The sequence below is a fragment of the Gorilla gorilla genome, chromosome 22, assembly GCF_029281585.2.
Source record: "Gorilla gorilla gorilla isolate KB3781 chromosome 22, NHGRI_mGorGor1-v2.1_pri, whole genome shotgun sequence".
NCBI classification, from domain to species: Eukaryota; Metazoa; Chordata; class Mammalia; order Primates; family Hominidae; genus Gorilla; species Gorilla gorilla.
Genome location: NC_073246.2, coordinates 2,220,202 through 2,244,413, shown reverse-complemented (window position 1 = coordinate 2,244,413; position 24,212 = coordinate 2,220,202). Strand labels below are relative to the sequence as shown.

At 35.8% G+C, this 24,212-nt stretch overlaps 1 protein-coding gene and 1 pseudogene across 1 annotated transcript; one reads left to right on the top strand and one right to left on the bottom strand.

Moving 5' to 3' along the window:
* Positions 1-12: 12 nt before the first annotated feature.
* On the top strand, positions 13-22,715 carry LOC101142904 (protein FRG1-like). Its single transcript, XM_055377296.2, has 10 exons — positions 13-261; positions 2,409-2,474; positions 10,707-10,711; positions 11,389-11,514; positions 12,299-12,356; positions 14,603-14,717; positions 16,975-17,079; positions 20,243-20,334; positions 21,321-21,431; positions 22,604-22,715. The coding sequence occupies exons 1-10, from the start codon at positions 200-202 to the stop codon at positions 22,638-22,640; spliced, it is 777 nt and encodes a 258-aa protein (XP_055233271.1). The 5' UTR covers positions 13-199; the 3' UTR covers positions 22,641-22,715.
* A 1,019-nt stretch (positions 22,716-23,734) lies between these two features.
* Positions 23,735-23,829, bottom strand: LOC129530481 (uncharacterized; annotated as a pseudogene).
* Between the last annotated feature and the right edge of the window lie 383 nt (positions 23,830-24,212).

Below are 24,212 nucleotides of genomic sequence, written 5' to 3'. Positions count from 1 at the left end.
CCCCGGCAGAAACCCGGAAGTGGAAATCTCAGCCATTCAGGGTTTGGGTGAAGACGAAGGCGGGTTCTGGACAGACGTACGCTATCAGGGAGTGTTTACTTCGCCTCCACTTCTGTTCCTCCCCGCCCTGGTGCTGCTCCGGGTCACATACTCATCCTGAGCCGGCTTCAGCCTCTCCGAGCAGAAGTCTCCCGGAGCCATGGCCGAGTACTCTTACGTGAAGTCTACCAAGCTTGTGCTCAAGGGAACCAAGGCGAAGAGGTGGGTCCTGCAGCTCCGGCGGGAGCCTCCTCAGTTCTTTTCGGACGCACTCCACCCCCGCGAATCCGGTGGAAGCCGTGGCGCAGAGAGCCGGCTTTGTGGCCTCCCAGGCTTCGCCCTGGCACCTGTCCAGGCTGGACGGAGGCCGGACCGCGGTTCCTGGCGCCTGTGCAGAGAGGGGCAGCCTCCCGCGCGGACGACCCTGGAAACAGGATAGACGGGCTGGTGACCCGTGGCCCCATACCCGAGTTTGTTTCCCCTGAGGCCTCTCTCCAGGCCTCTGCCTGGTGCGTCTCCGTTAGTCTGATCTCGTAGTTCATGATAATAACTTCCTTTATTAGGGATTATTCTTTTCTCCATTGTTTCTTCCTGGAAAAATTATTGATTATTTTTTTCTAAGCTAATATGTAGAGTGAAACCAGGATGAATCACACAGTGGTTGAGGTGTATATGGGCTTTGATAGGGATATGGGCTGGAACCTGCACTCTGTCATTTGCTAATTTTGTAATTTGCGGCAAATTGGTTAATATGTCTGAACTTCCATTTACTCATTAAGAGATCAAATATCTTTGAACCTCCGTTTACACATTTATACTTTCAGACCATTTTTTATACCTTTAGAAGACTGTGAGGATTAAATGAGAGAACATATATGCAGTAAATAAATTGAGCCAAATGTGAGGAGGAGGTCATAGTGGTAATTTATTAGCTCTTTAGGAGAAAAGTACCTGTGCATTCATATCCCCGCTTCTTTTTTAACTGGCAGATTTGCCTGAGGTTGACTGTACATACAAATATTGAGCATTTTCTCCTGGTCTCCGTGATAAACAAAGGTTTTGATATTGTTAGGCGAGATGGAAAGAAAGTATCAAGGAGTGAGCTGAAGCCACTGCCCTTGAGAACCCTCTCGAGGAGTCTGGGCTCATGAAGATGCCAGAATAAGTGGCAGGTATATCCTGAATGAATGTGAGATTTTTACCCTGTGAATTTCCTGTGAGGAGTGGTGAGTTATCTTCTGAAAACTTTATGAGGAAAATGCAGACTAGAGTGTCTTAAGATTATCGTAATAATCATAATTAATGCTTATATAGCACTTTCAATGCACCAAGAAATTGTTGTAGGCACGTTGCACGTTACCTTTTTTCAAATCGCTCTTGGGTTTTTATTTTTTTATTGCGATGAAATTCATAATTATAAAATTAACCCTTTTGTACAGTCAGTGGTTTTTAGTATATATTCAAGAGGTTCACTACTGTGTAGTTGCTCAGCATTTTCATCACCTCAGAAGAATCTCTTCCTACCCATTAAAGCTGTCACATACCATCCTCCCCCTCTCCTAGTCTTTGGCAACCGCTAGTCTGCTATCTATGTGAAATTGCCTATTCTGAATATTTCCTAAGAAATCATGCAACATGTGGCCTTTTGTATCTGGCTTCTTTCACTTATAACATTCTTGAGGTCCATCATTGTTGTAGCACTTGTTCCTTTTTATGACTGCGTAGTAGTCCATTGTATGGATGTAACATTTTGTTCATCCATTCATCAGTTGATGAACATTTAGGTTGTTTCCCCTTTTTGACTATTGTGACTAATGCTAGTGTGAATATTCTTATGTAACTATTTTTGTGGGTGTATGTTTTCATTTCCCTTGGGTATACATACTTAGGAGTACAATTGCTGGGTCATATGGTAACTCTTTAACATTTTGAGGAACCCCAAACTGTTTCCTGTAGATGCTGCACCATTTTACATTTCCACCAGCAATGTGTGAAGATACATATTACCTCTTAATCCTCACAATAGCCTTAAGAGTTAAGTTATTATCCTAATTTTTTAAGTGGGGAAACTGATTCAAAGAGAGATTCAGTACCTTTTCCAAAAATTGCAGAGCTAAGAAGTGACAAAATCAGGATTTAAAATCTGGCAGTGTGGCTCTACAATCTGCTTTGAACTTTAACATAATATGCACAAAGCCTGAAGCAAATTCTTAGTACTGTATTCAAGAGGGCATAGCAATGTAAGTCTTCCTAAATCAATAATTTATAAATGAAACAGCTTAAAAAACTTCCAAGTTTCAATCTTACGATATTTATTTATCACACAAATCACTATACCTAAACTCATCTATATAAATTATGTCCTGTAGTAAGAAGAAAAAGAGCAAAAATAAGAAGAGAAAAAGAGAAGAAGATGAAGAAACCCAGCTTGATATGTTGGTGAGTCAGTTTTCAGTGCTTTATTTTGAAAAAAAGTAAACATTTCTTGAGATCTCATTGAAAATATTTTCCTAGTTAGAAATTGATGATGTATTCATATTTGTCTTAAAGTGCTTAAATATTACCTACAGTTGCAAATTCCATTTATTCTTTAGCACAGTAGATGCTACTGATGCCTTTACTTCATTATCAGAACAGAGCACAGGAGAGAAGAATTACAACTCTCTGACTTAGTAGGCACCATTAGACTGCTTAATAGCTGGAGATTCTGATACAGAATTTTAAAGGCTTAATGTAAATGTTATTCAACCAGATATAGTTTACAAGTTATTTTCTTTGAACGTGTATACATTTTAGTTGTAGAAGTCAGTTGTCTCTTAAACGAAGTATCTTCACAGGAAAAATCATTATTTTGTGAACTCTGAAATGAATGAAAATTTTAAATACAATATCAGGGTAACCTGTAAATGATACTAGAAATAAACTGACCCAAACACACTTAAACAGCCTGTTTTCCGTTTAGCTGTTTCCATACTTTTTTTTTTCTCTTTTAAAACTTGGCAAGTTGCATTTGGAATCTTCATAAATTTTGGAAGCTTAAAAAATATATAAAGTATGGAATGGTATAAAGCTAATGTTCTGGAAGAATCATTGCTTTTGAAATGGCAAATCAACAATTCTAAAATTAGGGTAAATATCTAGGGTAGATATGTAGATGTGGAATTGCTGTGTCAAAGGATAGGTGAATGTTTAACTATATAAGAAACTGCCAAAAATTTTCTAAAGCGGTTCTGCTATTTTATCCTCCCACCAAGAATGAATTAGTTCTCCAGTTACATCCTTGCCAAGAGTTGATGCTGTTATCATTCTTTTCTCCCAGTCTGAGTTTTACCATTTGAGTTTCTTATTGGTGGTTTTTGGAGGGACAGCTTTTTTGTTTTGTTTTGTTTTTTTGTTTGTTTTGTTTTTCGAGATAGAGTCTCGCTCTGTCACCCAGGCTGGAGGGCAGTGGCTCGATCTCGGTTCGCTGCAAGCTCTACCTCCCAGGTTCACGCCATTCTCCTGCCTCAGCCTCCCAAGTAGCTGGGACTACAGGCACCTGCCACCACGCCCAGCTAATTTTTTGTGTTTCTGGTAGTGACAGGGTTTCACCATGTTAGCCAGGATGGTCAGAAGCTTTTAATTTTTATACAGCTTAGTTTATTTTTTTTTTGTTTTATGGTTACTGCCTTATCTCTTTGATCTAAGAGATCTTTGTTTACCCCAAAGTCAGAAAAATATTCTACATTGTCTTTTAGAGGTATCATAGTTTTAATTTTTACATTAAATCTGTCATTAATCTCAAATTAATTTTTGGCATGATGTGAGTTTGGTTTTGAGATTTACTTTTTTTTTTTTTTAACATCTTGATAGCCATTTGTGCCAGCACCACTGGTGTTTCCTTTTTCCATTAATCCAGTATCGTATCTTCATAAAAAAAATCAATTAACTTTCTATGTATTGGTCTATTTCTGGACCCTGTTCTATCGATTGTCTGTTTTTCTTTTGTTATATTTCTCTTGATTGTTATAATTTCCCGAAGTCTTGAGATCAGGTAGTGTGTGTCCTCCAACTTTGTACTTACTATTAGTTTATTAATTTCTACAGTGAAGCCTGTTGGATTTTCTCGGAGAATTGTATTGAGTCCAGATCATTTGGGGGAGAATCAACATCTTAATATTGGACCTTAATATTTTATAATTTTCAATGTAGCAGTCTTGAATGAATGTTTAAAAATTTATTCTTAAGTTTTTTATAATTTTACACTACTGTCAGTAGAACTTTTGAATTTGATTTTCCAGTTGTTTGCTGTCAGTATGTAGATATGCAATTGATTTTTGTATAGTGACTTTGTAGTCTGATAAGTCTGTTTTACTTATTACTTCTAGTGGTTTGTTTATATAGAAAACTAAGAAATTTGTAATTATGTTTCCTGTGACTATCGTTTTACTTCCTTTTTCTAATCCTTATGTCTTGTCTTGCTTTTTATTGGTTTATTATACTGTCCAGGAATTCCATAATGTTGAACAGAAGTCACGAGAATGGGCATAATTGCATTGTTTCCAAGCTTAGGCAGAAAGCTTTCAGTAGTCCACCATATGGTATGATGTCTACAGGATCTGCAGAGAAAACCTTTATCAAAATGAGGACATTCCTTTTAAACATTGTTTCTTGGGAGTTTTTATCATAAAGATGTTTAATGCTGTCAAATGCCTCTTTCTGTGTCTGTTGAGATGATTATACAACTTTCTTCATTCTGCCAATGAATTACATTGGTTTCATTTTCAACTTTTAAACTAACTTTACATCCCTGAGATAAACCCCACTTGGTTGTGGTGCGTTGTCCTTTGGGATATTGCTAGATTTGATTTCTAGGTTTTTTTTCTTTTTTTAAGATTTCTATATAGGTGTTGATGGGAGATATTGGACTTTTGTATCCTTTTCTTGTAATGTCTTTATTTGATTTTGGTGTCAAGGTGATATTGGGTGTCATAAAATTAGATGGGAAGTGCTGTCTCCTTCCCTGTTTTTGGAAATAGCTGTGTAAGATCGGTATGATTTCTTCTTTACATGTTTGATAGGATTTACCAGTGAAGTCATCTGAACCTAGAGGGTTTTGTTTGGTTTGGTTTTAGTTTTTTGTGGGAGAATTAAGATTTTTTAAGAGATATTTTCAGAATTTTCTGTTGTCAGTTTTGGTAATTTGTGTCTATTAGGAAAATTTCATTTCATCTAAGTTGTTGGATTTGTTGGCATAAAATTGTTCACAATATCCCTTTAATATCCTTTTAATGTCTGTAGAATCTAATCTGTATTGCAGTCTCTTCATATTGGTAATTTGTGTTTTTTCTATTTTTTTCCTGGATCAGTCAGTCTAGCTGGAGGTTTATCAATTCTTTATAAGATCATTTATTTTAGATCATTAATGATCTTTTAGTACAGGGGTATTCAATCTTTTAGCTCCCCTGGGCCACAATGGAAGGATAAAAATTATCTTGGGCCACACATAGAATACACTAACGATAAGCTGATGAGCCAAAAAAAAAAAAAAAAAAAAAAGGAAAAAAAATCTCATAATGTTTCAAGGACGTTTATGAATTTGTGTTGGGCTGCATTCAAAGCTGGCCTGGGCCACATGCAGCCCTCAGGTAGGACAAGCCTGTTTCAGTATTACTTATTTTCTCTTTGTTTCATTTTTTATTTAATTTATTTTTAGTCTTTTTTTTCCTCCCTTTAACTTATTTTCAGTTTACTTTGCTCTTGTTTTATTGCTTCTTAAGAAGGTAGTTAGATCTCTTCATTCCATGTTAGTTTTAGTTATAGTTAACACATTTTGTTTTCATTTTCATTCCATTCAAAATATCATCTAGTTTTCCTTGTGATTTTTCTTTTCATGGATACTTGAGTTATTTAAAAGTGTATTGTTTTTAATTTCTACTACATAGAGATATTATAGGTATGTTATTGTTGCTGATTTCTAATTCATTTATAGTATAGTTGGAGAACATATTTTCTTAGTGAATTTCCATGTACACTTGAAAAGAATGTGTATTCTGCAGATGTTGGTTCAGGGTTTTTTTTGTATTTTGTTTTTTTAGGAGATGAAGTCGCGCTCTGTTGCCCAGCAGGGTGGAGTGCAGTGGCACGATCTCGGGTCACTGCAGCCTCCGCCTCCCAAGTTCAAGTGATTCTCCTGCCTCAGCCTCCGGAGGAGCTGGAATTACAGGCACCTGCCACCACGCTGGCTAATTTTTTTTTTTTAATATTTTTAATAGAGGCGGGGTTTCACCACATTGGCCAAGCTGGTGTCAAACTCCTGACCTCAGGCGATCCACCCACCTCAGCCTCCCAAAGTGCTGAGATTACCGGCGTGAGCCGTGGTGCCCAGTGGTTCAGTGTTCTTTAGATGTCAGTTAGATCAACTGGTGGAGCTTGTGACTATGCACATCTTCTGTGTCCTTACTGATTTTTTACTCATCCTACAATGTATTGAGAGTTACGTTAAAATCTCCAGCTGTAATTCTAGATCTGTCTACTTGAGCAGTTTTTGCTTAAAGTATTTTGAAGCTGTCATGTGTACACATTTAGGATTGTTAAGTCTTCCTTATAAATTCAGTCTTTCATTTTCATAACATTTTAACCTTTATTTCTGTTAAATGGCTTGATGCCTAGTTAAATTATTTGACCACCCTTTTGCTCCTGTCAAGCCCGAGCCTTTGTTAGTTTGTGCTTATTTATTAGGTTTTTGCCTGTAGACTTAGACAGTGACTCTTACTCTAGGAAAGTTTCATCCTCATGGGCCTCAGCCACATGTTCTAGGTATACTTGGTGAGTTCTCCCCACTCTGCTATGTCCCAAATTTGTGTGAACTCTGTCATCTCCAGTCAGCCCTCAGAAGTGCCAGCCACTCTGCAGAGGCCTTGTGGAGCCTGCCTGCTGTATGCACTCCACCCATCCCTTGGCCCCAGACCTGCAGAGAACTTTTGCATACTCTTTTGAGGCCTCACCTGTATGTAGTTCCCTCTTCTCCAGTACCTTATTCTATAAACTCCAAACACGTTAGCACTGTAAGACTCTCAGCTTAGTGACAGTGACATTGCCTCATTTTTGGAGGTCTCAACCTCTCTCTGCATGATCAAGAAATTTCCATTGGGCAGAAAACAGAAGTGTGTGTGAGATTTGCCTCCTGTGTTTTCCTGTTCTCAAATATCACAGTCCTGTTCTGCCTGTGTTCCAATCCCTGAAAACAGTTTTCTCAAATATTCTATCCAGTTTCAGTTTTCTCGTTGGTCATGGTGGGAGGGCAAGTCCATCTTGGCTGGAAGAGGAAGTACTTCTGCGTCTTTTTCTCTTTGTCCTTCCACCTTCTTTTGCATTGGGGATATTCTAAACTTGCCATATAAGTAATCATGTGCCTATTTGTGAAGGGAAATAAAAAACCTTTTAATTTTTTAAAGGTGTTCTGTTGGTTCCTCACAAAGATCTGAAGGGACTGGTAAATAGGATGAAAGGAATTCTGTCTTTCACATGGAGAATACCATGTGTGACATTAATAAAAATGAGCATGTCTGTAAGCAAAGAGTTTCACTGAGCTCTGCTAGATTCAGAAGCAATTGAACTTACAACATCGTAGTTTGCAAAACACATTTGATTTACCCAGGAACTAAAGCTAAGTCAGCTATGGGTTAATAGAAGGTCCGTGAAGGGTACTTAGACTACAGTAAGATTGGGGAAGAAAATTCCATTTCCAAATCTAAGATATATCATTCCTTTGTGCCAAGCACATAATGAATGTAGAGGTTTAAGGGGGCCCTTAGCACAGAAGCACTGGGTTAGTTAGAAGGTGACGTGAGCTGTCACACATCCTTGATGCTAGAATGAGGGTGCCCTGGTAGTATCTTACCAGCCATGACACTGTTGCATCGGGCCATTTTTTTTTTTTTTTTTTTGAGACAGGTTTTTGCTTTATTTCTCAGGCTGGAGTACAGTGACATGATCATGGCTCAGTGCATGCTCGACCTCATAGGCTCAAGCAATCCTCTCTCCTTGGACTACTGAGTAGCTGGGACCACAGGCTCGTACCACCATACCCAGCTAATTTCTTAATTTTTTTGTAGAGATGGGGGTCTCCTTTTGTTGCCTAGGCTGATTTTGAACTCCTGGGCTTAAGTGATTCTCCTGCTTCCACCTCTCAAAGTGCTGGATTACAGGCATGGCAGACATATGGAAACATTCTCAACTATGTGAAAATATGTGAATATCTTATGCGTTGTGAGACAACACAACGGGAATATTTCACCATCTGCCTAAGGTTTAAAAGGAAATAACTTTAAGCATGTGTCTAAATAGCAAGTAATGTTTTAGAGCGGATTCTCTTAAATTCAGCTCGGGCGTCTGCAGCATATACACAGCTTGAGCTGTCACCTGACGTAGAGACAGGCAACTTCAGTGCCCACTGTTCTTAGGATCCACTGCTTTTTCACAGCTAAAACCCCCGAGTGGCACTGTTAAGTATTATGTTATGTTACTTTATTCGTTAAACATATAAGCATACCTCCAAAGGTCGAATGTAGGCCACTTGCAGAAAGTAGGCAGAATGCTCACATTTAATTCTTGATGATACTGTGTTTGGCTTTCTTATTCTTTGAAATCTCATTGAGAAAAAATACTGGCATCTGCTCAAAGTAATTCCTTTTTCAGTTGACAATATTATAAGGAATGTTATTGTATCATTTCCCTACTTGGACAGAGTGTGAAAATTTTGAGGAGCTTGTCTGCCAGAAATTTCTTCTTCATTTGCAAAACATTAATGAGATATTATATTTAAATGATTTTATTTAATATTAAGTGTACTTGGTGAACGTGGCATAGAACATACAAAATAAAACTAATTTAAAATTATTAACTATTACATTGATAAGAAAGACTTGCTAATCATAACACTGTTCATAATGATTCTGAATAAAGCATTATTTTACTGAAAACAATTGTAGCTATAACTCAATCATCTAAATTGTCATTAGTTTTATTGCTTTCTAATCGTCTTTAGCTGAAATTTTAATTTGGATTAATTTTCTTTTTCTCCATTGGTTTTGTGTGTGTGTCGAGGTAAAATATACAGAATATCGAATTTGCCAGTTTTTCTATTTTTACGTGTACGCTTCAGTGGCATTTAAATACATGCACCATTTTACCTTCCCACCAGCATTGCACAGGGTTTCAGTTTCTCCACATCCTGCCCAATATTTGTTTTTCTGGTTTTCTTGGTTTCTGTTTTTTGTTTGTTTTGATAATAGCATTCTAATGGGTGTGAAGTGGCATTGCATTATGGTTTTGATTTATATTTCCCTAGTGACTAATGATGTTGAGCGTCTTTTTGAGTGCTTATTGGCCATTTGTATATCATCTTTGGAGCAGTGTTCGTGTATATCCTTTGTCCAGTTTTGAATTGTGGTATTTGTCTTTTTGGAGTTCTCGATATAGTCTGGATATTAATTCCTTATCATGTATGTAGTTTACAAATATTTTCTCCATTCTCTGGGTTGCCTTTTACTCTGTTGACAGTGGTTCTTGATGCACAAAAGTTTTTAATTCTGATGAAGTCCAGTTTATCTGTGTTTTCTTTTGTTGCCTGTGCCTTTGATGTTCTGTATAAGAAATCATTGCCAAATTCATTGTCGTGAAGCTTTTCCCATTTTCTTCTAAAAGTTTTCTAACTTTAGCTCTTACATTTAGGTCTTTGGTCTATTTTAAGTTACTTTTTGTATTTGGTGTTATATAAGGGTCCAACTTCATTTTAGCTAAAATTTTATGTATTTTAAAATTGATTATGAAAAGGATGAAATGTTTAGTTGAATAGAAAATTTTGTGCAGTGGAATTAACTGAATCCTTGAAACGTTTTTATTATGGAAATATCCAAACTAATCCATGCATAGAAGAATATAATGAGTCCCCGATGTGCCCAGGCCCCAGCATTAATTATCAATATTTTGCCAATCTCATTTCATTTACATACACACCCCCACACACATTTTTTCCTAGAAAATTTTAAGAAAAATCACAGATATTATGTCATTTTACCCATAAGTATATAAATATACATTTCTTAACGTGGTATGTCTTTCTCTCATCACGTGTTTTATTCTTTACTTTTATACATTATACTGTGTCATTTTCAGACCTTGTAAAATTAACAAGAATTCCTTAATATGTCATATCCAGTTAATGATTGACTCATTTCTACTCTAGTTAAAGCACAATTTAGGAGGAGGTTTGAGGATATTTTTTAACGTTAAGATATAAACTTTTATAAAAACTGCTAAAATAATTGTTGCTAGAGTCTAACATTTCTATTGGCAAATTGGAAATTAGTATACATAGACATAGATTCTGCTCATTTTGCTTTCAATCTAAAATCACAGTTAAGATTACTGGCTGGGCGCGGTGGTTCACACCTGTAATACCAGCACTTTGGGAGGCAGAGGTGGGTGGATCACGAGGTCAGGAGTTCAAGGCCAGCCGGGCCAATGAGATGAAACCCCGTTTCTACTAAAAATACAAAAAAAAATTATTCAGGCATGGTGGTAGGCTCTTGTAACCCTAGCTACTCGGGAAGTTGAGGCAGAGAATTGTTTGAACCCAGGAGGCGGAGGTCACAGTGAGCCAAGATTGTGTCACTGCACTCCAGCCTGGGTGACAGGGCGAGACTCTGTCTCAAAAAAAAAAAAATTACTATGCTAGAAAGTCTTCCTGTAGAGGCATTTTTAAGAAGCATTATGATAGGCATTGCCTCTGGAAAGCAGGCATGAATAGATGGCTGGGGTCTATCATGAGAGAGGCCGTTCTCCATATATCACTTTGTACCTTCACATGTTGCCTTTTGTTTTGGTCTGTTTTTGAGACAGGACCTTGCTCTGTCACTGAGGCTAGAGTGCAGTGGTGTGATCATAGCTCACTATAACCTTGAACTCCTGGGCTCAAGTGATCCTCTTTCACAGCTCCCCAAGTAGCTGGGATTACAGGCATGCACCCCCATGCCTGGCTGTATGTTGCTTATTTTGTATTTTAAAAACCTAATCCTGACTGTGCTGGTAGTCGCATGAATCTGTGCACATACATGCAAAGAAGTACATGTAAAACTGGTGAAATCTGAATAACCTTCATGGATTATATCAATGTCAGTTTCCGATTCTAACAATGTATGATACTTATGCAAGATGTCATCATTGAGACAAAGTGAGTAAAGGGTATGTGAGATTTTCGTATTATTTCTTATGACTGCAAAATAAAAAGTTTTTTAAACTAAGTTATAATAACAAAGAACTCTCAAAACTAAAATATGAAGTTGAAATATCAATTTTATTTTTTAGGAATCTGGTGGACAGTAACAAACTTTGGTGAAATTTCAGGAACCATAGCCATTGAAATGGATGAGGGAACCTATATACATTCACTCGACAATGGTCTTTTTACCCTGGGAGCTCCACACAGTGAAGGTTTGTGTCTGGAAGGGAAGAGGCTGCCACAAGTGTAGATTTTAGGACATTCATTCACTTAGGCCAAACTCTAACTAGTCTCAAACGTTTTCCAAAGGAATGGAACCATTGCATTTGACTCTTCCATTTTTTTTTAATTCCTTAATATTTACCAGCCATTGACAAGTCCCTCTTTCTAATATAAGCATTTGAAAACATTCCATATAGTTCCAGAAGAGTATCTTTGGAAATCAAAACAATGTGAATAATTAACATAGTAAGTGGAAAGAAAAAAGTAAACCTATTTGAGTCAAGTAAGTTTGAATTTCTTTTTTTTTCAGACCTATTACCAAAACTAACCTGGGTGCATTTAACAATTTGAAGCTTCCTCATTTTCTTTAGCCCATTAGAAGAAACACTAATGAGATACAAAGTAATTAGAAGATAAAAAGCAGTATCATTTGGTCAGCAAGGCCATCCATTGAATAAATGAAAGCATTTAGCTTTTTTAAATAAGTGCTTATTTATGACTGTATTTTAGAACATAAAGAGGAGAAGCTATCTCAAAAGTTATTAAATAAGCATTATATCACCCTGTCTTACTCAGTGTATAAAATTAGCACTGTAGTTAAAAGAAGGTAAAATAGATCTTGATTCCAAAGAACAGTATTACAGTGACATCAGTATATCTGAATATTCTTACATTTAATTGCAGAAGAAAATAACCATATTTTTTAAAGCAAAATAATGTCTTTATATTTATAGCAAATGTCAAATTTATTTTTAAATGTTTTTTCTCCAATAGTTGATGAGGGTCCTAGTCCAACAGAGCAGTTTACGGCTGTCAAATTATCTGATTCCAGGTGAGCTTATGTTGTAATATAATTAGTAACCAGTTATTTTAAAAATTTAATTGTATTCATTAAAAATTTTAGTATCTGCCTTAAGCCCATGGTAATTTTGATATAAAAAACAAATAGCTTTTTTGAAAAATAGATTTTGTGATCTACTTTTAGTGGATTTCCTATCAATATATAATGCTAGGCTGGTAAATAGATTTGTAAGTTAAAAAATGAAGACTAATAATTTCACACACCAAATAAGATAGATTAAAAAATAATTTGCATCTTTATTTAGCATTATTTCATGAGCAGATTTCTGTGACAGTACACAGTTGCATAGACATTGATTAAAATATTTATTTTGACATAGTAATGTAGCAGCTGTGGACAAAGGCCAGGCTTGTTCGATGGGTTGTTTAATTCATGTCTTGAACATAAATGTGAGTCAGTTACACTCCTCTTTGCACATTATGAGACAAGACAGTTATTATATTTTTATAACAGTGATTACTAAATTTCTTTGAACTTGACACTTTATGTATTTTTAATCACACAAATAATACATGAACCTATGTTCTTTGTGAAGAATTTTAATAACCTAGTGGTACATAGGGAAAAAATTATAGTTTCCATTAATTCTACTCTGTGACCCCTGGCCTGAAATAAAATTGCTTCCAGTTTAGTGTTTACCTTTCCTCAGTCAAAAAATAAATAAATAAATAAATAAATAAAATAGTACAAAACCTGGTTCACTGTTGCTATGATATTTAAACTCACTGTTTGGAAGTCTAAAGACAAACAGGAAGACTAAAAAAAGGAATATTGTTGAAACCAGCAGAGAAAGTTACAGCATCATAAAGACCAAAAGAATATTTTTACTCAGTATTTTTACAGTCATTTTATAAAGTAGCCTTTTTTATTCTCACCTTGTGCAGAAGTATGGAATGATTCTTTGGGTAAAAGATACTGAAAGTGAATTTATATATTTTAGTAATTGGTTACATCGACATGATAATGATTTCTGTTATATAATCATTAACGTATAAAGGACTAAAAGTCAATTCTGGCATCCGAGGAGATTCTTGGTAAGGTAAAAGAAATCATAATTTTAAAAAATCACATTAAGATGATTATTTCTATACTTTCTTTGGAAGTCTGATAAATAGGGTGAAAGACAAAGAATAAAAGCAGAGGAAGAAAAAATTCAATAGTTTTAAACTGCTTTACAATTATAAACAAAAAAGGATTATAAAGAAAATTAACAGACAAATGAGGAAAATATTTGCAACAATCTTAATAGGCAGTGAGTTCTTACTCTTCATATGTATCTTGTATAGAATTCATAGCACTGAAGACCCCAGTAGAAAAATTGCGAACAATCAGATCTGAATAGAAAAATGGACAAGGGACATTACCAGATAATCTAAAAACTAAAAAGGAAAGGAAAAGAGAAACAATTGTTATTCTAGTTAACTACTAAAATGCAAATTAATAGGATACTGTTTTTTTTCCATTTCAGGTTTTCAAGTATTTTTTTAGAGTCATAATGTTTAAAAAAAAATCCATGATACAAAACATATTCTGTTAATTTGTGGTAAGAATGTAAATGGAAGCAGCATTTTCTGGAAAACTGTTTGAAGACATAAAGTTTTAGTAATTTATTATTGAAGTTTATAACTAAAGAGGTATAATTGAAAAATGATGAATTTTGAAAATATTTGTTATGTAATATATAAGGTACAATGTTTATATTAAAAAAGCAAAATATAAAACTAAATTTAAAACTGCACTGTCCAATATGGCAACAACTAGTCACATGTAGCTTTTTTTTTGTTTGTTTTAAGGCACAGAGTCTCACTCGTCACCCAGGCTGGAGGGCAGTGGTGTGATCATAGCTCACAGTAACCTCAAATTTCTGGGCTCAAGCACTCCTCCTGCATCAGCCTCCCCAAGTAGCTGGTATTACACGTGCACACCACCATGCCCAGATAACTTTTTAAATGTTTTGTAGAGATTGGGTCTCACTATGTTGTCAAGGCTGATCTTGAACTTCTTGCCTCAAGCAATTCTCCCATTGCCTTCCCAAAGCACAGAGATTACAGGAACAAGACAACACTCAGCCACATGCATCTTTTGAACACTTGGAATATGTCCAGTCTGAAATTTTAGATATGTACACACCCACACACATACACACGTCCTGTTTTGATGTTCTATAATTAATTTTCTCTCAGTTTTTAACTTTTATCTATCTTATTAATATACAGAATCACCCTGAAATCTGGCTATGGAAAATATCTTGGTATAAATTCAGATGAACTCGTTGTTGGGCATTCAGATGCAATTGGACCAAGAGAACAATGGGAACCAGTCTTTCAAAATGTAAGTGCTGTTATTGTTTATAAAATCTTCCTGTCAGTTTAACACAAAGTCTGTAACAGTCAATCATAATATATTTAAAAAGAAAAAGTAGGATGCAATAGTATAACATATTAAATTGGAATAAATCAGTAAGAACACAGAGGCTTAAAGAGATCTCAAAATATACTGCAACAAAAATAGCATTAGTACTTTTGCCCACAATTATTTCTGTATAACCTTAGTGCCTAGATATGGATCTCATTTCCACTGAAGAACCAGTCAAGTTTAGGTCACAGAGTAGGAAAACAGAATAGTTCCTAAGTATCTTCTTTGTAGCAAAAATCATGGATGCTTTCAGAAACATTACAGACTGTAAGCGAACGTTGGAGCTAGCTAAGACCAAGTTGTGACAATTTGCGTATAAAATATAAATAATAATAGTTCATTGAAGTAAATTATCTCTAAAAGACTTTCAGTTCATAAGCTTAAAATAGTGTATGAAAAGATAGTTTTAATATAAGAAGAAAAAAGATAATATACTAATTCTTGATTTTAGTAAGTAGACAGTTGTAGTTTATGGATGTTTTGTTAAATCTTTGTTGATACAGAATACATAATTTCCCTTTTCTGTTTGTGTGAGAAGTAAAGATTGAACAAAAATATGTGAGTGCTAAACTGTCTTTAAAATGTAGATAAGTATATCAAAAACAGTAAGGACCAGTGGGCACCACGCAGAACAAGCAAATAGAAGATAAGCTCAGCCTTTGAGTAGCAGCTTTGGTAGTGTAAAATAATGAAGTGAAAATAGAAACTCAGCAGTGTTTTCTAAGATGACAGATTAAACAAACATCCTACCAGAAAGAGGTAATCACTTAGACTAATTTCCTCATCCCCTAGGATAAAATCTTAAGTCAGTGACTTGAAAACTATTTTCACCCAATCCATTGAGAAATGCATTTTTACATTGCACCCCAGCACACACATATGTGTAACTGAAGCAAGAGTTGTACTTAACAATACTTAACTTATCCATGTGTTATGCACCTTGATATTTCTTATTCTCTTTTACCCCTTACTCTGTGTGTCTGTGTGTATTCCTTTCCCCCCCCACCCACCCAATACCATTCAGGAAACACTACATTGATTTCATTACCTGCTAATGTGTTGCAACCCCTTTGAGATGATCCTACTAGTTATGATGAGATGCTTCTCATAAAAGTTACACCAGTAGAAAATGCCAATATTTCATAAGGCCAGGATGATGACTTAGATAGTACTAATAATACAACACTTTAGGAAAGTTCATTTCATTTTAGTTTTAGGAAGGACACTAAGTTTCAAAAATTTAAATTTAAATGAAAGAGAGTCTTAAAACTCTATTGCAAAGAGGACTCAGCTGAATAATCTGTGGCACAGGTTTAAATTGCCTTGGACCACACCGCCATGTTCCAGGGCTCACCAGGAGCCATCCAGATGAGAGACCACCCAGCCCTTGTGACTTGACAAAGAAATCCATGTTATCAGCACGTTTTTAACTGGATGTGATATAAGGTTAACATATTTTGTAATCATTGTATTTATAAATATTTTGTCTAAACGTTATGGTATTCCAAGTTTTCCAAAAGAATCAACCAAATACAAGTTATAAATAAATATTATATTTGTTACGGCAGTTAAGCTAACCAAATTTACAACCCAGATTTAGATACACAAGAAAATCAGTTTTTAAAGTTTTGTTTAATAGAAAGCAGTGTAATACATCAAAAGTTAAACAACTAAAAATGTATATGAATATTTATTTTCACACACAAAAGCCCCTCAGACATTGATTCTTAAATTCAAAACACCAAAGGCATTGTATATACCTTTTCATGTTTTCTAATTGTGAAGAAAATAAATTTTACTTGAAATGGTAATATTTGAATAAAGTATGCATTCTTAATTATGTTCTTGTCTTTAATTTTTCAAACAGAACTAAATCAGTTTTATCTTCAGTAGATCTTTTAGAAAGGAAGCAATCCCACCTCATCTAATTAGAATTTAGTCATACCAGGAAGATATACTACAAATGTTTATTGTGGTAATCTTTGAATAGTAAAATGATAGGTGATTTTGGTTTCCTTTTCTATATGTTCTTGTATTATATTTTTCAGGTTTTTCTCTAAGTTCTTTTCTGTGATTTTTAAATCAGGGAGGAAAAATTAATTCAGCCTAAACACCTAATGTTTCTTCTACAAGAAGTATCCTCATGGCTATTTTGTTATTTTGTTTCACGTAGGGGAAAATGACTTTGTTGGCCTCAAATAGCTGCTTTATTAGATGTAATGAAGCAGGGGACATAGAAGCAAAAAGTAAAACAGCAGGAGAAGAAGAAATGATCAAGGTAATGATGACATTTTATACAGATGACTGCATTCACACATGCGATGTGACTGTATCTCTTTAAAATGTTAAGTCATCATTTACTGTCACTTTAAAGATTTAGTTAATAGCTTTTTATAATGTGGTGTTTCAAATAGACTCATTTTTAATTATAAATCCCACAGTTGATGGCTTGTTTATACAATGTGGTAGAGAAATCCTTGCATCTAGGAGATACCTTGCCATTATCTCCATGGATTAGTATCTTTTTCTGGTAGTTCCACATGCTCTTTTTAAACTTTCATTTTCTTGTTTTCTTGTTTGTATTTTAAAATCTAATTATTAAAATAGATAACATGTACACGTGATCCAACATTTTTAAATAAAAGCATATGAAGATGAAGACATATGCCTGCCATGCATCTTACTCACCTGTGTCCCAGCTCCTGTTCCTCTTTCCCTTTGTTTTGTTTTTTAATAGCCTCCTAAAATTTATTTATAAACATACGAATATATTTATAATTTTTAACTGTTTTATACTAAAGGCAGCCTCCTTTATAGTCTTCTCGACTTTGATTTTTTTTTCCTTAAAATCGTATCTTGGAGAGTTTTCTACTATTAGTTTGAATGTAGAAAGTTTTTTCTTTTCTTGGTTTTCCTCTCTTTCTCTCTCTCTCTTTTTTAACAGCCACATAATATTCCATTTTAGGGATGTACCTTAATTTATTTAGTCTTTTGTAGATAGAAATTTGGGCTGTTTCCAGTCTTTTGCTCTTATAAACAGTGCTGCAGTACATAACATTGAATATGCATCAATTTGTAGATGTGCGGGTGGACCTGAAGATAAATTTCCAGAAGCAGAATTACCAGGTCGGGGTATACGTGTTTGTATTTACGTAATGCTTGAGCTTCTGTGATGATAATCACTCTATGAAACATAAAAAATCATAGCAGAACTTCTGGGGCCTTAGCCCTCACATTTTAAAAATATTTTTATTAATAGTACCCGTCTTCTTTGCATTAGGAGAAACATGAATCACATAAAACATGATTTTTATTTTATTTTGAAAATTTGTGTGCATCACTAAGCTGGAAATAAAAGTTCCTTATTCCAGGCTAAATTCCCTCATCTGTAGTCAGATGCGTTATCCATTGCACCAGTGGCCTGTGCACTCCCTAGTCCTACTCTTTGTTTTACATCATTGTAAAAGTTACACAGGCATCTTCATATCAAGGTGAAATTCCAAATATTACTGTTAATATAACCTAGATAAATCAGGTAGTTAACTGGAATTTGATGAAAATATTTAAGGCTTAATTTTTTAGACTCACAAAAGCCACTGATCTTTAATGATAAACATATACCAGGATGTGTCTAAAGAATAACTCCCGCCTTCTTGACACATGGCTTTTCTGTGTCTTGGCATTCCATCGCAGTACTGAGCATCCTGAACCTTGCTTTGTTTGTCTCTGTTGGGAATCACAGGTTACATCCAGTTTGACCCAGATTTGCTCTGTAAGGCATTGTGGAGGCCAGAGTGGAAGGCTCTAAGAGAGGGGGCAAATGCCTTTTCTAAAATGCCCTTCATTCTTATAATTAGAGCATAAAAATTTATGTTACATTTTTCTCTACTACCAGTGTAATTTAAAAGCATTTATCAAATCTCTGTACATGTTTCATGTTAGATGTCTGGTCATATGTTTGATTTTCTTTTTAGAATAGTCTTGATTTCAGATAATTTCAAATCTAAAGCTCAAACAATTTCAATCTAAAATGTAGGTTTTTCTTAAAGTTAAAGAAGTGAAATGTTATATTTTTTTGTTGCATGCATCCGGCACATGCGTTGTAGTCTTGAATTTCCATAATGCTCCTGTGAGGTGGATGTGAGCTCAGCCTTACAGACAGGAAGACAGCCTCTGACCCTCCTTACATCCTCGTGGTTTTTGTCAGTCAGTTCATGGAAATCACAGTGATTTCAAGGTGTGGTAAGACAGGATGTGTACCCAGGCCCAGCTGACTCCAGAGGCCACTCTCAGTATTTCATAGCACATTGCTTCTCAGGAAACAGGTAATTGGGGAAATGCAGATGGTTTTGTGACTTACATTTACTTTTATTTATTTATATTTTATTGTATCATGTTTAAATTATTTTTCATCTGGATATCATATATGTGCAGTGGTTTGCACTTATACAAAGATACAGAGATAAACAAAGATTGCGTTTTTCACTATTTAAAACAGTTTTTGATGAAATACAAAGTTTTCGGGGTCTCTTTCATTAGTCAAGTACTTGGAAGCTCTGAACAGTGATTATTTAGGACTCTTGTCATACCATTTAATTGCAGGCTCTCCTAATCTCTGTCAGCCCTTCACCTTTAGGACCTTGCCTTATCTACCAGAACACAGATCTCTCTTACTGAAGGTAGCATTGTATTACAGGCCCTAGCAGGGAATGTTTTCAGGTCTGGGACCCCTCTAATCAAAACTGTCACAAAGATGTCATTGGCACAAACACATTATTTGTCATCACTTTCTAAGCAGCCCTGGAACTGGGCTCTGGCCACAGAGATCCCTTAGGAGACATGAGTCCTTACCATTGTCAATTGCCTGTTCTGTGGGCGATCTTAATTGTTGAATGCAGATCAATTAACTTATGACATGTGGTAGTAAACATCTATCCAAACTTAGGAGGATATAAAAAGCTAGTAAAAGAGGTGGGTTCCAATTAATTAAAAACGAGTTGTGTAATGTTAAAAGTTTTAATACTTTGGTAATAGTCTGTGCAAAGAAAAATAGCTATTAAGCTTTCAATCTGATCAAATGAACACTTGTCTACTAGGGATAATTTGATCCTAGTGTGTTCACTTGGAGGACAAAATTAAATTAGTTAAGATTGCTTTATTGCCTAGCAGGATCTGATGTGTAAAATGTTTCTGAAGTAATTTCATCTGTAGTTTTTCTGACAAAAGGGCTGTGGAGGAAGCATGTGATAGCACTTACTCATATAGATTATATATATGAAGTAAAAACACGTAGCCAGAACCTGTCTTTTTCTGAATATAGTTGCTCAGTTAATTTTTTCTTCTGCATAAGAAATCATCTCGAATGTTCTTATGTGATACGTAAAGTGGGGAAGGTGGAAGATAAACATATAACCCATTGGATTCTCTTTTCCAATATCTAGATTATATACTGTGCTGAAAGAGAAATCAAGAAAAAAGATGACATTCCAGAAGAAGACAAAGGAAATGTAAAACAATGTGAAATCAATTATGTGTATGTATGCTTTTCCTTTTAGACCTACAGATTTGACACTGAAGTGCTTCTTAAAGTGCTTTCAAAATAAATTACCTAATTAGCTGGGGATGGTGGTGCATGCCTGTGGGCCCAGCTACTCGGGAGGCTGAGACAGGAGGATTGTTTGAGCCCAGGAGTTCAAGGCTGCAGTGAGCTCTGATCACCACTGCATTCCAGCCTGGGTGACAGAGCAAGACCCTGTCTGAAAAAATGAAAACTGATGGACAAGAAGAGGCAACACAATGTAGCCTCTGAGACAGAGCTCTGAGCTAAATGTTTTTCTTTTCTTGAGGGTTCAGTTTTCCTAATCATCCTACCAGCTCCCAAAGCTAGTCAGTCGGGTTAGTCAATCTCTCTATTCATTCATAGAATGGGAGAGATGCCAGTCAAAGGCTGTGCTATGGCCAGGACACAGGGGACTCCAGCTAGCATGCCCTAGTAGAAGTGGGGCCTTGTGCTACCCAGTCAATGAGTGGCCCTCCTCTTGAGAGGTCACGAAGGTCATCTTTGTTGTTCAAAAGCTCCAGCTTATTAAAAAAAAATACAGTTACACTTTTTTTTCTCCCCCAAGAGGGAGTCTCACTCTGTCCCCCAGACTGGAGTGCAGTGCCACAATCTCGTCTCATCACAACCTCCGCCTCCCAGGTTGATGTGATTCTCCTGCCTCAGCCTCCTGAGTAGCTGAGATTATAGACAAGCACCACTACGCTCGGCTAATTTTTGTATTTTCAGTAGAGACGGGGTTTCACCATGTTGGCCAGGCTGTTCTCGAACTCCTGACCTCGAGTGATCCACCTCCCTTGGCCTCCCAAAATGCTGGGATTGCAGGCTTGAGCCACTGCACCTGGCCTACAATTAGACTTTTTTAATAAGTGGAAAAGAAATTTACAATATTTATAAATTTAATAGTAAATATGTGTAATCAGAGTTTGAGGTATTTTTTAATGAAGACATTTTCTTTGCAGAAAGAAATTTCAGAGCTTCCAAGACCACAAACTTAAAATAAGTAAAGAAGACAGTAAAATTCTTAAAAAGGCTCAGAAAGATGGATTTTTGCATGAGACACTTCTGGACAGGTAGCTATTTATTTACTTATTTCCACTATTTTCAGTAGCCAATAGAAATGGCATGTAGAAAACCTATATTCTCTTAAATTACTGTAGTTTTCACATTTTTGTCTTTATTTCTGATTTATGAGTGTGGCAATATTACCTAGAGAGGACATCATGAGTTTGGGAAAAGACTGTCAAGAAAGAATATCTAAAAATTATAACTGATTCTAAGTATATACTTTAAGAAATTCAGGTTTGACTGTATCTACTTCATAAATTTATCATTATCTTTTCATAACTAATAGAACCAGAGTTAGAAAGAAGCAGTTTGAGTAATATAAAAATTATGTGGATTCTGTAAGAGTAGTCCAGGTTCCTTAAAATAAGAATAGATCAACTAAAAAACTAAGTATAAAAGCTAAACAAGTGAAATTGAAGCAGTTTTATGTAAGATTTGGAAGAGTGCAGGATGTTTATCATAGCATATTGTTAATATTTATTACTCTTCCTATGTAGATAAGTAATGTCCTAGATTTACAACATAGAAAAACAGAGACGTTTAGCTGTGAGTGTACAAGTATAAATCAATTAAGTGCCAGATTTTGATAATCACCAGCTGCTCATTCAAGTCCTATGTTGCAAAGTGACTCTTACCCTTTTTTTACATTACTTGATAAAGGCAATGTTTAATTACATATTTCCTGTTAACTAGCTGGTAGAGGTCATACGTAAAGTCATTAAATAATGTTAAGAATTTTTTCCAGCTGAGCAAATGAATACGTATCTTGTTGTAAGAAATCAAGAAGAGGATATAAAATATAATCAGGATATGGACTCTAAAACGGAATAAGCTCTATGTCCTGTAACTTTTCTCCCTTGTAATAATACAGCATTCTCACCCTGTTAAATGGAAATTTAGAGCACCCTTAAATTCCAGAATAATTAAAATTGCTATTTGGATTGAAAAAGCCCTTAGGCAACATTTATTGAATATTAGGAAATAACTTTTATAAGATTAGAATCCATTTTTTATAGAAACCAAATTTAAAAGTGTACATATTTTAATATAAGTGTTGTGGTAATATAATAACCAAAATTGAACACACAGTTTTAAAGCTTTTTATATTTAGTAGCAGTTGAATATATATGGCAAGTTTTACATAGATTAATTTTACTATTTTTCTTTGTTTAAACAGGAGAGCCAAATTGAAAGCCGACAGATACTGCAAATGACTGGGATTTTTGTTTCTGCCTTATCTTTTTGTGTTTTTTTCTGAATAAAATATTCAGAGGAAATGCTTTTACAGAGTTCTTGAGTTGTTGTGAAATTATTGTTCAGCTAGTAGCTAGTTTAACCAGGATTAAACAAGTTTAATCAGAATTCTTCATGGATGTACTTTTTAGCTAACTACAGTGTTTCACATGGAAATGAAACTTACAGTACACACTTAACGTACCTCAGAATTTTTTTCTGGATTTCCTGTCCTGAAGCATGAAGTGTACTAGAAACCAATTCTTCCTGCACTACTTTTGGAATCTGTCTTACTGGATCATAATCTTACTTTCCTTTATACAATAGATGCTTAATCAGCCCTTTAATAGGAAGTTAGAAACTCCCAATCCAATCAACAAGGCTTTGATTCTACTTCCTAAGTACTACTCAGATCACAGACAACCCGAATATCAGAACTAGGGGGCTGGGCAGAGAGGACAAATCATCTATTAGGGAGTGCGACAGAAAGTGGAAACATTACAAAGGAGCGAGTAGGCTCAGAACAGGGGGGAGAGTAGTACTGGGGAAACTCCCTACTGAGGACACGTTAGCCACAGTGGATATGTATGTGATGCTTTTGTCCCCATGGGCTAGAATGGAAGCTGATGAAGAAGTTCAGACGCTACCTGTTGCTTAGGACTGCTTTGCTGAAGCCTGTCTCTTTCAGAGTTCCTAAACACAATATTCCCGTGGCATCTAATCCCATTGAGTGCTCCAAATCCAGGATGTGTATCAGATGCCACAGGAAATTCTGCCTCAGGACTGAGGTTGGTTCAAGCATCTGGATGATGTCAAAAGTCCACATTGTGTGCTGGCCTAACCTGAAAGACCCTATCTAGTTCTAGACTTTAAATTCCTCCTGTCACCAAATCTAGAGTTACATGGCATCTGTAGAAGCTAGGTAGCTGAGGCATGGGATCAGCCCTACAAAGGAGCTTTGGGAGCTTGTAGGTCTAGCTTCAACTTGGCACTCCAGTTCCAATAGCCGCACTTTCTCTCATCGTGTGTTCTGATCATAGGATTGGGAACAAAGTAACCACTGTGATCCCACAAAGCAGTGGTTCCGGTTCCCCACTGCTGACTATTTTGCCTCTCGGGACATTTTTGGTTTTCACGAACTATAGAAATGATCCCTGAAAGTATAGTCTACATTTTTGGTTTTCACAACTGGAATATGGTGTTAGAGAGTAGAGGCTAGGGATGCTGTGAAGCACGTGGCAGAATCGTGTTCCGCCCAGAATGCTAACAGTGCCAAGGTTATGGAGCCTTCCCACCCAAGGGCTTGGTCTATTCCTTGCTCTTGCCAGCTCCCTAACCCTTAAACAACAGTTCAAATCTATATGCATAAGCATCGCCTAGGAACCTGCACTTTTCCAATATTGACTACTGAGACACATCCGTAGAGACGCAGGCTTAGGAGGTCGAGGATTGGACTCAAAATTTGCATTTTAACAAGTACTCTAGGTCATTCTGAAGCAAGTGATACAAACCACACAGTGAGGAACACCGCCTTCAAGAGAGAGACTGAATCT

Excerpts from the sequence above, each read along its gene's own strand:
- LOC101142904 (XM_055377296.2), top strand. The coding sequence starts at position 200 with ATGGCCGAGTACTCTTACGTGAAGTCTACCAAGCTTGTGCTCAAGGGA. Across the intron at positions 11,515-12,298 it reads GGGAGCTCCACACAGTGAAG|TTGATGAGGGTCCTAGTCCA; the intron begins GTTTGTGTCTGG and ends TTTCTCCAATAG. Across the intron at positions 17,080-20,242 it reads GAGAAGAAGAAATGATCAAG|ATTATATACTGTGCTGAAAG; the intron begins GTAATGATGACA and ends TCCAATATCTAG.